Genomic DNA, 19,689 nt, shown 5'->3' with positions numbered 1-19,689 from the left:
TTAATTATTTTCACTCAAATTCTATAATTTTTGTCAAATTACATTTACAGATATCAGATTATATTACGAAACACATGGCATATACGTTATATTTTTAATTTTCACAATCATAGTTGGTTGATATTTTTTTTCATTGGCAAGCAATTTTTATGCAAGCTTAAAAATGATTTTTTTTCACAATGAGTAGATTTTTTAAACACAGTTTATTTTTTAAAAATTTTTTGAAGGTTACACTTGGCGTATACGTAATTTTTCTTTTTTCAACTGAGGATTTTTTCCAAAATATAAAGAAATCAAACATTATTTTATTTTAAACGTTTTTTGTATTAGGTCTTAAGGTTAGAACATTTTTTTCACATATATTAATTTGACATTTAACACACACTGCGTATGATTTATATTTAATTTTTAAAGCATGGTGAGTTGATTTTATTGGCTATTATTTTGAAGTTAAACACTTTTATAATATATATTTATAACTTTTTAAAAAGCACTCACTGTAATACTGATTTTAAGTCTTTTCTCACTCTTTCCCACGACCACATGGCGTATACGTAATCTTAACCACGGCGGAGATTAATGTGCCACTGCCACTGCTCTTTGCGAAAAAATAAAAGACAGGAGCTTTAAAAGTGCGGTAACTTCATAACTTGGTTGAATATTAATCTTGCCTGAACTTTGGCTTAATGATGGCAAATTATGAAGTGCAAATATGTATGCCGGAGAATCGGAATCCGATGCAGCTCTCCGGCCAAGCGATTCTTTAATGAAAAACGAGCTTGAAAAGCCAAAGGCTTCGAGTGAATAATGCACCTAACGCCTGGACACCTAGCCAGCCTTGGGCAAGACAACATCTCATTAAGTGAAAAAAAAAAATTACAAAAAGCAAGAACAGAAATCAGGTGACCCCATAACTTAATTATATCTCACCCACTAACCTAATTTTATGCATGGCCAATGCCGGCATCCTGGCCAGAGCATGCCAGCCAGTCAGCCAGCCAGCCGGGCCATAACCACATCCGGATTGGCATCCGGATGCGATAACGGTTTTCGATACTTTCAAGTGGGCCCACAGCCACTTGACTATTGCCTTCAAGTCGGCCGTCTGATATCGGTGATGGAGCATCTCGTGCAACCAGCTGGTGGCAGCTGCAACGTCAGCCTCGACGTCAATGCCTACTTGCCACTTGATTAGGCCTTAGTTGTCATAGTTTGGCTTAGTTCGGTTTAGTTGGCCCCAGCTTGGTTTAGCTAATTATGGCCTGGCTTTCTACTCAGTCTGGTTTAAAGGAAATGCGCATAATTTTTAGTTGATTTCACAGAATGCACCAGGCCCCAAAAATAGGGTTTTATTAAGAAATGTTATAAAAATTCAAAGCCCTAACTTTATGGAAAATAGAGAAATTTCATAAGAAAACCCCTAAAAGAACTTTCCTTTCTTTAATTCTTCCCGAAACATACTCCCTCATCTTTTGATTTCGAATCCCATAACCTTTGGCTTATAAATTCTGGCTTAGCCACTGCCTTCTCTTTAGCCGCCTTTTGTTAACTGGTGCGAACGGGTTAAATTAAAATGTGGGAATCCCCACATACACCATCCTTCACACACACACGCACACACACCATTCTCGTAGGTTTGCCAAAGGACATCTTGAGCACGTTCAACGCATTTTCTCATCAACGTCGAAATTGCACTCAATTTTTGAAGGCTGCTGAATGTCCTGTCTCCTTTCAGCTGCCTCTTTCCGGCTAAGGAATATTTATTTTTTTGTTTTTTTTTTTCGTCCTTTTTTTGGTGGAACTACATTGTTAGGATGCAAGCAAGGCGTTGAGGTTACATCACGCAATTTGCAATGATTGATTGTCATTTGATGGGAGTTAATATTTTTATGATTTTTCAAAGGTATCTCAATAATTCGAGGTGTGTTTTTAAGGTATTTTTGACCAAAAAGTGTATATCATGGCCAAAATTTAAGAGTAGAGTACTCATACTCATACCCATGCCCAAAAAGCATCCCATATACTGTTGATGTGCCAGACATCTGGTGTCTATTGGTGCATTATGGAATTTTCTTCCCATATTTTGTAACCCAACATAAGGAGTCGCAGCAGGTGGTTTATATGGTAAATCGGTAGCAACTGCTGGCATTATTATATACCATTTTCCTGCCACTCCTTTGCCCAAACATCCGATGCATCTCAACGATGAATATAAAATAGCTTCCATTTTTTTGAAGTCCTTTTCATTTTGGCCGCAAGTTTTCTAGTTAACCTAAGTAGACTTAAAATCGCAATTTAATTAAATGCAAAGTCAAAAATTTTGGTTCCCCATCTGCGGTCAGTTCATGGCCCCGGGCCAATGCAATTGTTCTAATTATTTTACTGCTGAGCGACAGGCACGTGCCTCCGTCCCAGTCTCCGGAATTCTGGCTCCCTTCTAGCCTCTGGCTGGGCGGATCCCTAACGGACTCACGTTCGGCGGAAATGTTTACCGAACGGAGCTCTGGCGAGGATTAGGGAAGCGTGAAATGCAACTGAATCGCTCTCTTCCCAGGCATTATAATGCACAAATGTTTGCACTTGTCTCTGCTAAGTGGGTTCCCTTGTTCAGTTTACGGATATGGAGGAAATGGTAGCTTTAAATCTATATTGATATCCTTCTAAACGTAGTTTGATTTCAAAATGTCTTAAGAGGTAATTTCTAATGCATTTTTAAGACATTTTAAATAACTATTCTAGAAATGTTAGTCCGAGATAGGTTATCATGGAAGGAAAGAAAAGGCCTTCTTACTAATTACATTTTAAAACATAATTATTCCAATAACACAGTTACTATAAAATTTCCTGTAACAATGACAATGACTACCCCTAATCTAAAAAGGCAATAATGGTTTTTAGTCATGTTTAATTTTCAAACATTCCATTTGGAATGTTGGGGCCAGTTGTAGGCCCAACAAGGGCAGTTCTCGAGGTAAACAAAAACATTTCAACTTACTTGCAAATTTAATGAACACAAATGTAGGGGGCTTAGTAGGTAGACCTCTACTACCACTACTCTGGTAACGAGAGCATGTAGCTACAAAAACTAAAAAAAAAAAAAGAAACAAAAATGATGGAAAATGGAAAGCCAAACGCAGTAGCAAAAGCAGTATTACCCCCGGCACTTTGTCCTCAGCAACCCCTCGGTTGAAATAATGACACACAGAAGACGCATCCGGAGGACGCTTAACTAAACTGGGTATGAGGACTGGAAAGGGGTGGCCCTGCCTCAACAGACGTGCCACAATCTTGACTTGTGGGTCAAACCGACAAATCCCCAAACCAATTCAATAAGAGCAATAGAACGCCAACGGAAGGAAACGTTAGGCGGCTATATAGACAGTCTAAGACCCGACAAAAAAAAACCCTACCAAATTCAACTAATTTAAATGCAAGAATTTCCTTCTTATTTATTTACTTTTTTTTTCTGGGTGGACATGCTCTCTATATATACTATGTATATAGGATCACTTTACAATGTAAATCTCGAGAGTGCGATGCCCATGTTGTTGCTGCGTTTGCTGCTTTTGGGTGCCTTTGCATTTTTTCTATTCGAGAGATGTTTTGTAACCTGAAGCGGCGCCAACGAACAAAATCTGAATCTCAAAACAAAAAACAGCAGGAAAAAAAAACGTGCAGAAAAAATGAATGAAAAGCTGCGGACCTTTGAAAGGCACGAAAGCAGAAAATCTTGCCTGAAAAAATTTGCCGAGACGCGTTAAGCTGCTTTTTCTACTTTCGGCCTCTAAAACTATGCGATAATGAATCTGGACAAATAATTTCTTGGTCAAGTTAGAGCCTTTCAAATCATACATTAGCATAAATGGGATCAAATTTCTTAATTATTTTATACTCTTATAAAAAAAGGGACTTTAAAAATTTTAGTTAGAGCGCTTCGATCTACTGCTTTTCAATCAATTATTTTAATATTGGAATTTTTTTTCTATCACTGGTTGACCAGTATCCTGCGGGGAATTATTTTTTGCACTCGTCCTGCGTCCTGCGGCAATTTGGTTTTCATGGAAAATTTATGATTCTCTAATGCCCGTTTAAATCAGCGATAATTGCATTTTATTTGCACTTAATGTAGCGACATAATGTTGTAGTTGTAACTGTTGGAAATGTCATATTTTTTCAGATTTGTTGTTTATTTCTGGCCCGTTTTATTGGCCCATTGCAGCTGACCACAGTTCAATTGATTTTCACTCTTTTTTTCTGTTTTAGCGATTTCTAAAACGTATTTATCTTAATTATAAAACAATTTCGTTTACACATGCTATTTCAGTTTGTTGTTCCGCCAAGTTTCTACATAAATATTCCATTTGAAAATGGACATTCAAGCCGTGTTAATTAAGTTGATTTGGACAGTTTAATTGGCTTTCTATTAAGGGGCAGGGGGCGGGGGATAATTAGGATTTGACAGTTCAATTAGAGGCCGAATCTTTGAGTAGAGTCCAGAGACAAACAATTTAACGTTTCTGCAAAAAAAAACAGTTTTTTTGGCTATTCGAAATTACGTATACGCCTTGGTGGCTTTGTTAAGCGATACTTGGCCAAAGAAACCTTGAAATAATGGTTATACTGAATAAGTACTGTATTACATAACTATATCCCAGAGACACAAGTAATTAATTATAAACATTTATTACAAATATTTATACAACTTTTTTAGAAGATTTTTTTTAGGTTACAAGTATTATTTATTTTTTTCTATTTGTAAAATTTATATTTCTAAACACATTCCATTTTTAAAAATTTATACACTTTTAAGAAAACTCTTTTATTCTCCATTTTATTTATTAATTTGTTTAGAATTCATTATTTTCTATATCACTAGATTTTTCGTAACTCCGCATACTTAATTTCATCTGTATTTTTGCAGCCGTCGCTGGCGGAATTGTATCCAAAAAATACACACAAATCTCGGCGAAAATAAACAAACTAACAATCCAACCAAGGCGAAAACAAACCGAATCGAACGAAACTGAAACGGGAAGCTGACGGATTCCCAGCGGCGGGCCAAGATACAAAGCGAAGATACAAAGATACGTCAAAACGCGCCAAGCGCGCAACGCAGACTGAACCGAAACGATATTGAGACCAGGCCAGAAGATTGAATTGTGCAGCGTTTTGGGGCAGCTTGGCTTGGGCGGTTGGCGTGTTGGCGTGTTGGGTTGTGGGCGAAATGTTGGGTGAAATGGGCCAGCATCATGCATGGGGCAAGGAGCATGGAGCATGAGGCAGGACATGCAAAGGCGCGAAATCACTATAGCCTGCGGCACTGTCCTGACCTGCCATCCTTGCCATCCGTCCAACCCCCGGCTGAGAAATCCATTAACACGGCCCAAAGTAGGGGACATTCTTTCATTCATAATTCCGACTAGCAATTTTGTTTACGTTACCGGATTCTGCGCAGGCGCCTCGCCAATCTGCCACCTGTTGCAATTGCATGGACATATTTTTTGGCAGGAAGACGTGTGGCATGGTCCCGAACTGCCCCGAAATTTGACTTGCCTGTCAATCCAAATAAATGGCCCCGAAAATTTAGATTCTAATGACTTAATTGGCCTTGTTTGACGTCTGTATTTTGGCTATAAAAGCCTTGCAGGATTGCCCAAAATGGCCAAAAAGTCTCAGCCAAGATGACAAACTTGCCGTTGTATCGACTGATTGTTTTCAATCTCCTGGAAATCAATTTGAGGAGTGCAATGGTATTTCATTGCTGGTCGCCTAGGGGTGAGAATTATTATCCCCAGTGGGAATAGACCTTTTAAATACACATTTTAGAGGCATATCCTTTGGCCAAATTGATGTCTGAGAGCGGCATTTTTGCACAATTCATTGACCTGCAGCAGGACCCCGAACACTTGGCCAACATACACAAGGACTACTTGGACAGTGAGTTGCCCAAACTGGCTGTCTTTTTGGACTTGGGCTGCGAAATGGCAGAGTCAGTTACCAATCAGGTGGGTTTCTAAAAAGAATACCTATTTATTTTTATTTTTAAAACTATGTTTTGGTATACTAGTCCAGTCGTGCCCGTCTTTACAATCAAAATCTTCACTGGCTGCTCTACGACGAGGCTGGTAACTTGACCAAACTAAGCCATCTTTTCCATCAAGCCAATCTCAGTCTGAACGCCGATGTTACCCACGCCAGTCGCCAGGAGGAGGCGCAGGACACTTTCGTCCTCCGCGATGTCTACAACAAGGGAAGCCACTTAGGCGGCCAACTCAATGTCACCATCGACCGGAGTCTCCAGTGCAATCAAAGTCACTGCCAGGTGAGGGATTACCTTAGTGATTTGCACCTGGGCTCCAAACTGCAACATCGAATGGATTTATCGAGCATTACCTTCCGTTTGGCTGCTTTGGTAATAAAATCTCTTTAATATGAAATGGGAATAACTTTATTAAGATGTTTAAAGGTCTCTGTGCTGCCCATTAACTCCAGTGAGGAGGCTCTCCTGGAGTTCCTCAACAGCGATAGAGACGCGCACATGGACTCAATATCTCGAATAGGATATAGACTTATCCTACACTGTCAGGAGGTCTTGGGATTCAAGTGAGTTATAAAAATAAATCTTAAAGGTTTAAGTCCTAGTAAATTTTCAATAAAAATTAAAACAGAATGCACTATATATGGTGTGGAACTTGGAGTGTCCAGGATGCCTTTGGTGGAGCTATTGGAATGCTAACCAACGAATCCGCTGAAATTTGCACCACTCCCTTTGTGCCATCCTGGAATCGACTGCACTACGTACATCCCATGACGGAACAGGCTCAGTTCCGGGCCGTCTGCATGTTCCGGACACCCCACAATGCCGGAATCAAGGCTGCCGTTTTTCTGGAGCCCTTCATGCCGAGTGTTTGGTTTGCTTTCATGGCTCTTTTGATTTTTGCCGGAGTCATGTTGTGGCTGATCTTTCGCCTGGAACGGCGTTGGATGCAAAAGTGCCTGGACTTTATGCCATCATTGCTCTCCAGTTGCCTGATCAGCTTTGGAGCTGCCTGCATCCAGGGATCCTATTTGATGCCTAAGTCTGCTGGGGGGAGACTGGCCTTCATAGCCGTCATGTTGACCTCGTTCCTCATGTACAACTACTACACATCCATTGTGGTGGCCATGCTCTTGGGATCCCCTGTCCGGTCCAATATTAGGACTATCCAGCAATTGGCAGACAGCTCTTTGGACGTGGGCTTCGATACGGTTCCCTTTACCAAGACATATTTGGTGGTGAGTCTTCTTTTCATTTTATTGATTTTTTAAACTTTAACTCTACCCTTCCGTAGTCCTCTCCCCGTCCGGATATTCGCAGTCTTTACAAGCAGAAAGTGGAGACCAAACGGGATCCAAATAGCGTATGGCTTTCCCCGGAGGAGGGTGTCATCAAGGTGCGGGACCAACCTGGTTTCGTCTACACTTCGGAGGCCTCGTTCATGTACCATTTTGTGGAGAAGCACTACCTGCCCCGGGAAATCTCGGATCTGAACGAGATAAAGCTGCGACCCGAAAGCGCCGTCTACGGGATGATCCATCTGAACTCCACCTACAGGCAGCTGCTCACCCAGCTCCAGGTGCGGATGCTGGAAACGGGAATCACCTCCAAACACAGTCGCTTCTTCAGCAAGACCAAGCTGCATACCTTCTCCAATAGCTTCGTGATCCAGGTGGGCATGGAGTATGCTGCTCCGTTGTTTATATCCCTTCTGGTGGCCTACTTTTTGGCCCTGGGGATCCTTCTGCTGGAACTGTCATGGGCGCGTTGGGGCAGGAGGACAATCCTCACCCTAAAACTATAAATGCCTTCACAATTCATCACAATTTAGGTGAGCTTTAATTCGATTAAATTGTCCATCAATTCCTGCGATTTCTTTCGAGCATTAAGTTGTCAAGCCATTAAGTTGTCAACCCAAGTTCAATCACCGATTTTTGTGGCCAGAGGGCGGCATTATGTGTACCCTATATAAGCCGCTGTTTGGCCATAATCAGTATCATTAATAACCAAGTTCTAAGTTTGGCAAAACAAAATGCAGGAGTTGCACAACTTGATTTTTTACAATATTTTGCAAATGGCCAAGTTAAGTCATCTCTTGATATTACATTGTTGGTCAAAAGATAGTGAGTTCTGAAAAGTAAAAAATATAATTTTAAAACTAAAATTGTTTAATATTTTCAGCTTTATTGGACTTTGCACAATTGGCACAATCTAGAAATGTCCTTACACAATTTAGAAGCCTCAACTCGAATATGAATATTGAAGAAACTTTTATAAAACATGATATGTTAAAAATAGCTTTGTTTTTTGACATCAATTGTAATCAAAGTAATATGGTTCTTAACATGGCAAGTATTTTTAATTGGAAATATTAAAAAAACATAACAAATATCCAGTTTTTTCCACAGGCCAGTGACAAAAGACTTTTTAGCCATCGCTATCATTGGTTGATATATGATGGTTTCAATAATTTTTCAAAAATGAAAACCCAGTTCCAGGAAACCCAATTTTTCATCGATGCTGATGTTACCTATGTTATGAGGAATATTTCTAATAGTTTTATTCTCTATGATTTGCACAACAAAGGATTACAACTTGGAGGAAAATTAAATATCACTGCAGATAGAGAAGTATCTTGTGACAAACAGAAATGTGAATTAGAAAGATATCTTAGTGATTTTCATACAAGAACCCCCTTGCAACATCGAAGGTCCTTAACTGGCTTGACAATGAAAGCTACTGCTGTGGTGCGTGATATATTTTTAATTATCTTAATTTCCTTTTTTAATAAAGAGTCTGTTTAGGTTAATTTCTTGCCCATAAATTCATCGAAAGAGGAAATATTTGCCCTCATGGAGAACCTAAATCACGTTCATGTGGATACCTACGGCAGATTGGGTTACCAATCCCGTCAGCCGCTCAGGGATATGTTGGATTGCCAGTAGGGAGTTTAATATTTAACATTTAATGTTTTAATATTTAAATATTCTTTTTACAATCCTTAGATTTGATTATATATTCAGAGACCGCTGGACAGACGACGGGAATGTAACTGGTGGCATGATTGGCGACCTCATCACGCATGTGGCTGACATTTCCATAGCCCCGTTCATCTACTCCTTAGAGAGGGGCTTATTCCTCCAGCCTTTGACCAGGTTTTGTGTTTTCCGGGAGATCTGCATGTTCCGGAACCCTCGATCGGTATCCGCCGGTCTGAGTGCCACGGAGTTTCTGCAACCCTTCAGCGGAGGCGTCTGGCTAACCTTTGCTCTGCTTCTCCTCTTCGCTGGGTGCCTTCTCTGGATCACCTTCCTCCTTGAGCAAAAACGGCAGTGGAAACCTTCGCTCCTGACCACCTGTTTGCTGTCTTTCGGAACTGGCTGTATTCAGGGGGCCTGGCTAACGCCCCGGTCTACTGGAGGACGGATGGCCTTCTACGCCCTGATGGTGACTTCGTTTCTGATGTACAACTACTACACCTCGATTGTGGTGTCCAAGCTCCTGGGTCAGCCGGTAAAGTCCAATATCCGGACACTTCAGCAGCTGGCGGACAGCAACCTGGAGGTGGGAATCGAACCTGCCGTATATACGCGGACCTACGTGGAGACTTCCGAAGAGGGGGATGTGCACAGTCTGTACCTGAACAAGGTGGTTGGAAGCAAAAGGTCTCCGGATCAGATCTGGCTCTCCACCGAGGCGGGAGTCGAGGCGGTGAGGGATCGTGCTGGCTTCGTCTACATCACCGGAGTGGCCACGGCCTATGCGTTTGTGAGAAAATACTTCCTGCCCCACCAGATCTGCGAGCTGAATGAGATTCCTTTGCGAGACGCCTCAGTCACCCATACGGTGGTGGTCAAGGGATCATCCTATGCGGAGCTCTTTCGGTTAAAGTATGTATGGTTTCTTTGTGGGTTTTAATTACTAGTTTCTTCTTTATTCAGTGAAATGAGAATGCTAGAGACTGGAGTCCATTTGAAGCACGAACTGTTCTGGATGAATACCAAACTCCACTGTTACCAACACAATCACACGGTAGCCGTGGGTCTGGAGTACGCTGCTCCTTTGTTCATCCTGCTCCTCGGAGCCATGATTGTCTGTGTGGGTGTTCTGGCCCTAGAGGTCCTCTGGCATCGCCACACAACGCTACGCTAGGGTAAGTCCAAGGCCAATGGCAACCGTCAAAACAATTTGCAGCAATTTAAAAACAAACAATGAACACTGATGACAGCCAAATTGGAGGGAATATTTGTTTATGGCCATATAAAAGGGAAAAGTCCTTTGGCGAGAGCCAAAAGTGTCAAAGTCAACAAGAATGCAGTTGCTGCAGCTGGCCAACTTTGTGCTGGACAATCTCCTCCAGTCTCGGATAGGATTCATTGTATTTTTCCATTGCTGGCAGAGAGATGAAAGTGGGCAACTATTTTTTAAATTTTACTATAATATGTCCATTATATGTTCTATTTTTCTAGGTCTAAAGTTTTATCAGCAGTTCGTCAATCCCATTCATCGTCATCTTGTCTATAACCAGTTTGTTCAAATGAAAGGAATCCAAAACTGGACTGATCTGGAGTTAAAATATCTGGATCACTCCCAACCCACTTTAGCCATCTATGTAGATTTTCAGTGTCAGCAAGCTAAGGATTTATTAAAGGAGGTTATTTTTTTACACTAAACTATTTTTTAATAAAATAATAAAAGCTAACCCTCTCCAGGCCAGTTTGGAGAAGCTCTACAATCAGCATTACCATTGGATTCTACACGGAAACCAATCAGAATTGGAGTTTTATGATTTCTTTGCTCCTTTTAATATTTCCATCGACGCAGATGTTAGTTATATGAGAGAAGATCTAATAGCCAGTAACTCCACCGTTCGCTACTCCCTACATGATGTCTATAGTAATGGAAAAATTATTGGCGGTCAGCTCAATATGACAGGATCTTATGAAACGGCTTGTGATCTAAAAGGATGTCAAAGGGTTAAGTTTTTAAGTTCTTTACTCAAAAGATCTAGATATGGAAATCGAGAGCAGCTCACAGATGTAGTTTTAAGGGGTAAGACTTTTTCTTAGATAAGATCTAAACCTCTAACAATAATTAATTTTCTAGTGGCAACGGTGGTTACCCAAAGACCTCTCACCTGGTCAGATGATATGCTTATACAGTTCTTAAGCCAGGAGAATGATACTCATATAGATTCCCTGGCCCGGTTTGGGTTTCATTTAACCCTCATCTTGAGGGACTTACTGCACTGCAAGTAGGGTTTTCCAAAAATGTTTAATATTATTATTTTTCTTAAAGCGACAAGCTTTCAGAATGAAGTTCATCTTCTCGGACAGCTGGAGCAAATCGGATGTAGTGGGTGGTTCGGTGGGGGCTGTGGTGGATCAATCGGCGGACCTCACGGCCACTCCCTCTCTGGCCACCGAAGGCAGGCTGAAGTACTTGTCGGCCATCATTGAGACGGGCTTCTTTCGGTCGGTTTGTATTTTCCGGACTCCCCACAATGCCGGCCTCCGGGGCGATGTTTTCTTGCAGCCCTTCAGTCCCACGGTCTGGTATCTTTTCGGTGGAGTACTCTCCTTGATTGGTATCCTCTTGTGGGTCACTTTCTATATGGAATGCAAGCGGATGAGCCGACGCTGGAGATTGGACTACCTGCCCTCGATTCTGAGTACTTTTCTGATTAGCTTTGGGGCAGCCTGCATCCAGAGTTCTGCCTTGATTCCTCGATCTACTGGCGGCAGGCTGATATACTTTGCCCTGTTCCTGATCAGCTTCATTATGTATAACTACTACACCTCGGTGGTGGTGTCCTCACTTCTGAGTTCTCCGGTCAAGTCCAAGATCAAGACCATGCAGCAGCTGGCGGAGAGTCCTTTGACAGTGGGTCTGGAGCCACTGCCCTTTACCAAAAGTTATCTGAATGTGGGTTTTAGTTAGTCTGTAAAAACTGTATTACTTTTTAAATTATATTTTCCAGTACTCTCGCCTTCCGGAGATTCATTTGTTTATTAAACGCAAAATCGAAACTCAGTCCAAGAACCCGGAACTCTGGCTGCCTGCCGAGGAGGGTGTCCTCCGGGTTAGAGACAATCCGGGATATGTCTATGTTTTTGAAACCTCCTCTGGATATGCTTACGTGGAGAGGTATTTCACGGCCCAGCAAATATGCGATTTAAACGAAGTACTTTTCCGACCAGAGCAATTATTTTACACTCATCTGCACAGGAACTCTACCTACAAGGAGCTCTTTAGATTGAGGTAAAGTTTCTAAATCCTTTATCCTTTGAAATTTAAGGCAATTTAATAATCCCTTTTTCAGACTCCTGCGAGTTCTGGAAACTGGTGTTTATCGGAAACAGCGCAGCTACTGGGTTCACATGAAACTTCACTGTGTGGCCCAGAACTTTGTGATAACCGTGGGCATGGAGTACGTGGCTCCCCTACTCCTTATGCTGATCTGCGCCTATATCCTGGTCATTCTCATCCTTGCAATCGAACTGGCCTGGCAACGTTTCTTCACTTCTCGTCGCACCTACCACGAATAGAGCTTTAAAATCACTTTAACTTTATATATAAAGGACTATTATATATGCACCACTTGCACCCTGAATCCTGAATCCTGAATCCTGGAGAAAATAAAAACACTTTGCATTAACTTTTTGCATTACAAAATTATGCAGGTTGGATGCTTTTTCTCGCTTCCTGTTTTTTTCCCGCCCGAAAATTGTTGCACGCCTCGTTAAGGCCAAAATGGGTTTGCTGGCAAGGGTGTTAGCGGGGGGCGTGGCAAGGACGTGCGATTTTCGTATTTGCATTAAAAACTTTTCATGTTTGGCGGTTACGTTTTTATATTTTTTTTTACTTTTGGCAATCGTTTTATTCATTCTCCGCAGGCTGTGTTATTTGCATTTTTATGCCAGACCACATTCGAATCGAAAACTTTGTCGCCCCACATTTTTTCTGCCAGATTACTGATTTTGGCCTATTAGTAACAGGTAACTGGTATTCCCCCATCCCACATGGAGCTGTTTTCCCAGCTAATCAATCAGATTTTGCCCTTGTCACCTGATTTGTGTTATTTTAATTATTTTCGCCGCCGGCTTTATCGGAAGTGATTGCGGCCTATAAAGATGAGAGCGACACGTGATGTTGGGTAATCAGTCCTGGGAAAGGGGGTAGTTAAAGTGCTATTGACATGACATTTTATTGGGGGTTAATAAAAAAAATATAGGCCTAATATCAGACGTTTATATCATACGATTTCCAAGCTTTTTGAAAAGGGTTTAGTGGTATAAATTGATTTTATTTGGCAAATTGGGTACTAAACACCTAAAATTTTTTTTTTTACATTTAGGGAAGTCAGGAAATACTTTAAAGTGCCTTTAAAGCTACTGTCTTAGTTCAAAGACTTGCGACTTCAGCAGTTTTATTTATTTAACCATATTACAACCCAATAGACCTATCAACAAGCCATGTGAAACTTTCCTTTTCATTAAAACACCTTTAACACCTTTAAACTGATTAAAAAATTGACAGGTCCTTGAGAATTATTTTCATCGCTTAACTAGGATCTTACTTGTTCGGCAGCCCTTCCATTTTATTGCAATTTGTCAGCAACAACCACTATTATTTCCCTTTTTTTATCAAATGAAATGTATAACCCGAAGGCAAGGTAAAAAATAAAGTGTTCCCTGCTTTGCGGCTGCGGTGTGAAATTTATTTTTTTTGGTTTTTGTACAAACTAAAAATGAACGCAAAAAACACCGATTTCCACAAAGGGAAATAAAAGCGAATGAATTTTATGATGGGGAAACTTTCAACTAGACCCGATAATTACATTTAACTGAGGAGCTAAAGATAGAACCACCCTGGTGGGGGCCACCAGCTGCTCCTCCTCGTCCGTCGCCAAGCCAGTTGATTGCCATGTTTCCTTCTGTCGTACATCCAGTGCCTGTCATATACGACTGATACTCGTATCTCAAGATTTATATGGCCCAATGCTGCGAAAGTCTTATCTTTAATTTAATCTGTTGGCCACTTAACGATAATGATAATGTCGATTGCAGCATGTCCGGCCGGAGTCTAGGTCCGTATTCGACACTTCTCAGTTGGTTTTCATAGCTCGAGTGACTTAAATCACAGACGGAAATATTTTTTCAGAAATTATTCAATCCTTTGGAGAAGTTAGCTCGGTACGGAATATTTTTCAGAATAAAGTGCAAATCGTAAATTTAATTCTAAAATTAGCCAGCACTTCCAGTTAGTCAAGTGAATTTTATTTGCATAACTGAACGGTTACTTTCTGAGTTAAATAACCTTAATAAAGCTTTAAAACAATATGCAAATCATATATGTAAATAAAAATATATTTTTATTTCTTTAACACCAAATTACGCATACGACACGTGGTACCCTAATAATACAATAAAAACTACGATTATGACTTATAATCAAGCTTAGTTAACTAAACCAATAAATAGTTGTACCTGATTACAAACGGCTCTACTTGAAATAACTCAGAATGCGGTTTATAATTTTATTAACAGCAGTTAACCACAAATATTTTATGGAAAATTCTTGTTAAACCTTCGTATACCCTTAGGAACTAATTTGATTTAGTTTTTTGAACTCAACTAACAGCAGGCACATGCTTGGAGACAAGTACTTTATACTTAAAAGCCTCTTAACACAATCTCTATATATTTTCACAATCTAATCGATTTACTATCAGATTATTTAGGATCGTCAGGCGATCGAATATCAAGGATGATAAAGGCTTTAAGAATTTCTTAATACAAGGTAGCCAAAGAGCTTATCGTAATCCGAATACCTTCTTGAAGTGTATGCAATTAAGACTGAAAAACGTGACGTTCGCTGACCGACCTCAACTCCCCCTTTTTTCCTTAAATCAAATTGAATTAAATCCGCCGCTATAGCTATATCGTATTGAATGTGCTACCTGAAAGTATATATATACTATATATATTGCCTGATCGGCACTTTGGCACTTGTTGCATCTGCAATTGTTTTAGTTTCAATTAGCATTGTTTTTTATGCTCCCGCTGGCAACTCGCGTGATACCTCGCACTTTAGGTCTTTGCCGCTCTTGTTGTTGTTTTAAATGCTTTAGCTTTTGTTATTGTTGCTGTTACCGATTGTTATTGGTTCTCGTTCAGTTGGGAGGGCTTACTATATTCAGGTTCAGTCACTCATCGAACGCCCCAACGTGCGAATCGTCGTCGTTGCCAATTGGATTGCCGATTTTGTGGTTATACCTTCTCGGAAATCCTCACTAAATTTTAATTGCCAGACAAGTGTACGTAATAGACCAAACCGTAATGGTCAATAAACTCAAGGATATGGTAGAAAAGTGAAAAACAAAAGGGACTTTTTAAATAATTCCATATTTTTCTAAAGGTTCTTGAAGACTAATGAAGTTCTACTATTAATATTCAGTTTAAAAGTGATGTCAAGATCTAAAAATGTTTAAAAATTCGATTTTGAATAGACATGATTCAATATTTTTGAAAATTAAAATACAAAAATGTATTTAAATTCTAGAATATTAAAAAAATAATTATAGTTACTAGAATAAAACTTTATCACAGTATTGAACAAAGCAGATAATACCCTGAGAAGCAATTATTTAAAGGTTTTGTAAACCCCAATTTGAAAAAAAATTAAATACTTCAAAGAATAATTAAATAGTCCTAGTAATATATAGAAGTGTGAGAAATATAGATTCAGAAACCAAAGAATCGGCACAATTTATTGCTGTGCCATTATTTTAGAGTCCAAGGCAAACCCAGCAAAAGTTCTCTCCTCTATGCATCTCAGATTACTTTCGATATTTCGAAATGCATTTCGGTCGAGTGTCAAATTAATTCTTTTTGGGTAATAAGCAAGAGTAATTCGATAGGAAAGTGCGCTACGAAGTGGGTCAACAACTCCGTAACTGCGCAAATGGATCAAGTGAATCCCCAAGAATGAGTCACTAAATGTTGGCACAATCCAATAATCCATAATCATGTTACTGCATTGGCGGGCTGCAGAAACTAATCGAACTTGGCAGTTAATTTGTTTTAATTATTTGCCACTTGGCTAGTTCTAACTTGATTAGCTAACAGTACTCGTTTTTTTTTAGCCCATTTAAAACACAATTGCAAGGTCAATCGCAAGTGATCGGGGAAATTATAAATGTCAATCAAAAGCATCGCCTGTGGAGGAGGTTCTCTGTCTTTCCGGTTTAGTTCTTGTTGTTTTTCTATATTTTCTATTTTATCTTTATTTTAGTATCAGTCACAAGTTCTGTCGGATGTAAACAAATCAAATAACCTGTACTTTGTACTAACCAAATCATTGCCAATAAACTATTTCTCTATATATACATACGTATATATATCCGGTGATGTCCCAATTAGTTCATTTCCCCCTCTAATTTCGGTTGCTTTAAGTTAGCAACCACAACAATAATTATATATGGATAGAATTGAAAAATTTCAGTTACTTTGTAACTATTTTTTTTACTTGTTAGTAGTAGAAATTATTACTGAACCTTGCTTTGTTTACTTATCATAACATCTTTAAAAAATTCTAAACTATTCATTGAAGTTCCTATCTATTATCTGTAAACAAATAACAAGGCTTTTAACCTGTCAATCCATGAATTTTAACTAAACAGCTGTATTTTACCACCTTCGATGATATGCATACAAATTTTTTTTAGCATTTAGTTCACGTATTTTCCACGAAAGTCAACCGCTTTTATTGAAACGACTTCCCCAATTCACAGTTTTCTACAAGTTCAAGACCAATGACGCACATGCTTAGCTTAACAAATTAAATAATTTGTTTAAATTCGACTCGAGCGGGTATTAATTCATAAAAAACTTAGCACTTACTTAAGAGTTTTTCTTAGCAAAGAGTAAAAATGCTATAAAGCTTTTGCAAAATGAAAGAGAAACAAGTTATTCTTTCGTGAAAAGTTAGAGAGGTAATGAGGCGTAGTATAATGAGTTATACGTAGGGTTTTTTATACCCTTGCAGAGGGTATTATAATTTTGGTCAAAAGTGTGCAACGCAGTGAAGGAGACATCTCCGACCCTATAAAGTATATATATTCTTGATCAGGATCACCTCCTGAGTCGATATGAGCATGTCCGTCTGTCCGTCTGTCCGTCTGTCCGTCTGTCCGTCTGTCCGTCTGTCCGTTTCTACGCAAACTAGTCTCTCAGTTTTAAAGCTATCGAGTTGAAACTTTGCACACACCCTTCTTTCCTTTGCAGGCAGTATATAAGTCGGAACGGCCGGGATCGGTCGACTATATCCTATAGCTGCCATATAACTGATTGATCGGAAATGCCATAACTTTGGTGTTTTTTAAGTTAGAGGGTTGGGACTTTCCACACATGTTATATTTGACCAAAATATCTTGTGTGCAAAATTTCATAAGGATCGGCCGACTATATCCTATAGCTGTCATAGAACGATCGAAATTGGCATAACTTTGGTGTTTTTTAAGTTAGAAAGATGGGATTTGGTACAGATTACTCTTTTGGCAAAATAATTCGATATGCCAAATTTCATAAGGATCGGCCAACTATATACGATCCGCTACATATCTAATAATATAAGATGCGTGGCGCCACCTAGCGGACTGCGACTGAACTGCAAGGGTATATAAACTTCGGCTCCGCTCGAAGTTAGCTTTCCTTTCTTGTTTTATATAGTTTTTGGTCTGAAGTTTAGGTAAATATATTCCAACTCTCTTTACAGTTGGCCTGGTCAAGATGACGGCTAGCAAACAGCAAGAGGCCGAGTCCGAACCCGATCCCCAGGTAGTGGTTGCACCCGGAGATGCAGCCCGGAGTTCTCGACACGATCGGGGTCTGTGGAGGGACTTGACTGCCTACTGGATCCTGGGTCTCTGCAACAACTATGGCTATGTGGTGATGCTCAGTGCTGCCCACGATATCATCAAGCAGTTTAATCCTGTAAATAATATAATTAAATAAATTATTTAATAAATTTTATAAATAATATTTCAAATCTTTTCTAGACCGATGATGCTGAGGAGAGCGATTCGGGCAGAAATTGTCATTTGGTATCCACTGGAGCTATTTTGTTGGCTGATGTCTTGCCCTCACTCTTTGTTAAGATGCTGATGCCCTTTTTTCCATTTTGGGTCAAGTGAGTAGTTTAAATATAAAGTCTTAAACTATTTTAAACTTAAAATATAATTAAATCTATCTAGCTTTCGAATTGCTTTGGCTGTGGCCTTTTCGGCGGCTGGTTTCCTTTTGGTAGGATTCGCCAATGCCGAGTGGATGGCTCTTCTGGGAGTGATCATCACCTCAGCCAGCAGTGGAATTGGAGAAACCACTTTCCTGGCCTATTCCTCACGCTATAACAAGTAAGCTTAAAATAAATATCTTTGATAACTATTTCTAAATAATAATTTTCCAATCCAGAAATGTAATCTCGACTTGGTCCTCGGGAACAGGAGGTGCTGGAGTTATTGGTTCCTTGAGCTACGCCAGTTTAAGATCCCTGAATGTCAGTCCTCGGGACACCATGTTGATCATGTTGATCTTCCCTGCCATTGAGGCTGTCGCCTTTTGGCTGATCCTTCGTCGTCCTCAGGTGGACATTCTTCCAGTGACCACCGTGGAGTCCACTGAGGTCCTAATCAGCGACGAGAAACCCCTGGTCGGGTTCAAGGAGAAGTTCTTCTACATCAAGCACTTGTTCAAATACATGCTGCCCCTTTGCCTTGTTTACTTTTTCGAGTATTTCATTAACCAGGGATTGGTAAGAAAAATGAGTTTTAAAATTAATAAATTAAATTTATAATTTAATATTTTCTTTCAGTTTGAACTGGTCTACTTTGAGGACATCTTCCTGGACAAGGACTCCCAGTATCGTTGGCTCAACGTGGACTACCAAATCGGAGTCTTCATCTCACGCTCCTCCGTCAATATCTTCCAGCTGGACAAGATCTGGTTGATGTCCATCTTCCAGTTTGTCAATGTGGTCTACTTCCTCACCGAAGTGATTTGGTGGTACACGCCTAGTATTTGGATCGTGTTTGTCATTGTCCTGTGGGAGGGCCTCCTGGGCGGCGGGGCCTATGTCAACACCTTTTACCGCATGTCGAAGGAGATATCCGCAGAGAGGCAACAATTCGCCATGGCCATGGTGGTGCAATCAGATTCCTATGGCATCGCATTGGCCGGATTCCTGGCGATTCCCGTCCACAATGCCATCTGTGGTCTGCCGGCGGCCACGAGAGGCGTTGTTTGGTGAGCAGATCTGGAAACGAATGAGAATCAGGATGAGGATCAGGATCAAGATCAGATTATGCCTTTACTGTGTGCGTGTGTAGCTAAATTAGAGTCTAAGTCTGTGCGTGTCCCAATAGTATTATTCCATTCTATGCGGCTTTGCGAAGTCAGTTAGATGTTATATAGTTAGTATTCATCATGGTTTTAACAATTACACATATAAGATTAAGTTTAATAAAGAATTGAAGAGAGAATACATAGTGTTTCTGTTTATAAGATTATGAGATAATCAATTACCTTGATACACCTCTTGACTGATATTTCAGTTTATTCAACTATCACCCATTAAACTCATTCACGGTGTTT

The 19,689-nt window shown here is 40.0% G+C and overlaps 3 protein-coding genes across 4 annotated transcripts; all 3 read left to right on the top strand.

The window, feature by feature from the left end:
- The first annotated feature begins 4,830 nt into the window (after window positions 1-4,830).
- Window positions 4,831-10,602, top strand: LOC6507859 (ionotropic receptor 75a). Its single transcript, XM_044714517.1, has 11 exons — window positions 4,831-5,775; window positions 5,827-6,005; window positions 6,068-6,412; window positions 6,467-6,603; window positions 6,669-7,275; window positions 7,332-7,838; window positions 8,446-8,784; window positions 8,842-8,978; window positions 9,043-9,927; window positions 9,979-10,190; window positions 10,507-10,602. The coding sequence occupies exons 1-10, from the start codon at window positions 5,682-5,684 to the stop codon at window positions 10,187-10,189; spliced, it is 3,441 nt and encodes a 1,146-aa protein (XP_044570452.1). The 5' UTR covers window positions 4,831-5,681; the 3' UTR covers window position 10,190; window positions 10,507-10,602.
- Window positions 10,218-12,700, top strand: LOC6507860 (ionotropic receptor 75a). Its single transcript, XM_001956447.4, has 7 exons — window positions 10,218-10,446; window positions 10,507-10,691; window positions 10,750-11,089; window positions 11,144-11,291; window positions 11,350-11,962; window positions 12,018-12,298; window positions 12,360-12,700. Exons 1-7 carry the CDS (start codon window positions 10,350-10,352, stop codon window positions 12,583-12,585), a joined length of 1,890 nt encoding a protein of 629 aa, XP_001956483.1. The 5' UTR covers window positions 10,218-10,349; the 3' UTR covers window positions 12,586-12,700.
- Window positions 12,701-14,132: 1,432 nt separating this feature from the next.
- LOC6507861 (battenin) lies at window positions 14,133-19,577 on the top strand. Of its 2 annotated transcripts, none has more exons than XM_014910009.2 (6): window positions 14,133-14,232; window positions 17,816-18,033; window positions 18,099-18,229; window positions 18,294-18,452; window positions 18,511-18,850; window positions 18,911-19,577. In XM_014910009.2, exons 2-6 carry the CDS (start codon window positions 17,830-17,832, stop codon window positions 19,343-19,345), a joined length of 1,269 nt encoding a protein of 422 aa, XP_014765495.1. In that variant the 5' UTR covers window positions 14,133-14,232; window positions 17,816-17,829; the 3' UTR covers window positions 19,346-19,577. The 2 variants fall into 2 exon arrangements, with proteins under 2 accessions (XP_014765495.1, XP_001956484.1); XM_001956448.4 differs by lacking the exon at window positions 14,133-14,232 and adding an exon at window positions 15,233-15,356.
- Window positions 19,578-19,689: the final 112 nt, after the last annotated feature.

This window comes from Drosophila ananassae, chromosome 2R (assembly GCF_017639315.1).
Source record: "Drosophila ananassae strain 14024-0371.13 chromosome 2R, ASM1763931v2, whole genome shotgun sequence".
Taxonomy (NCBI): Eukaryota; Metazoa; Arthropoda; class Insecta; order Diptera; family Drosophilidae; genus Drosophila; species Drosophila ananassae.
Note: the sequence above shows the minus strand (reverse complement) of the source record. Positions and strands in the feature narration are given on the sequence as shown.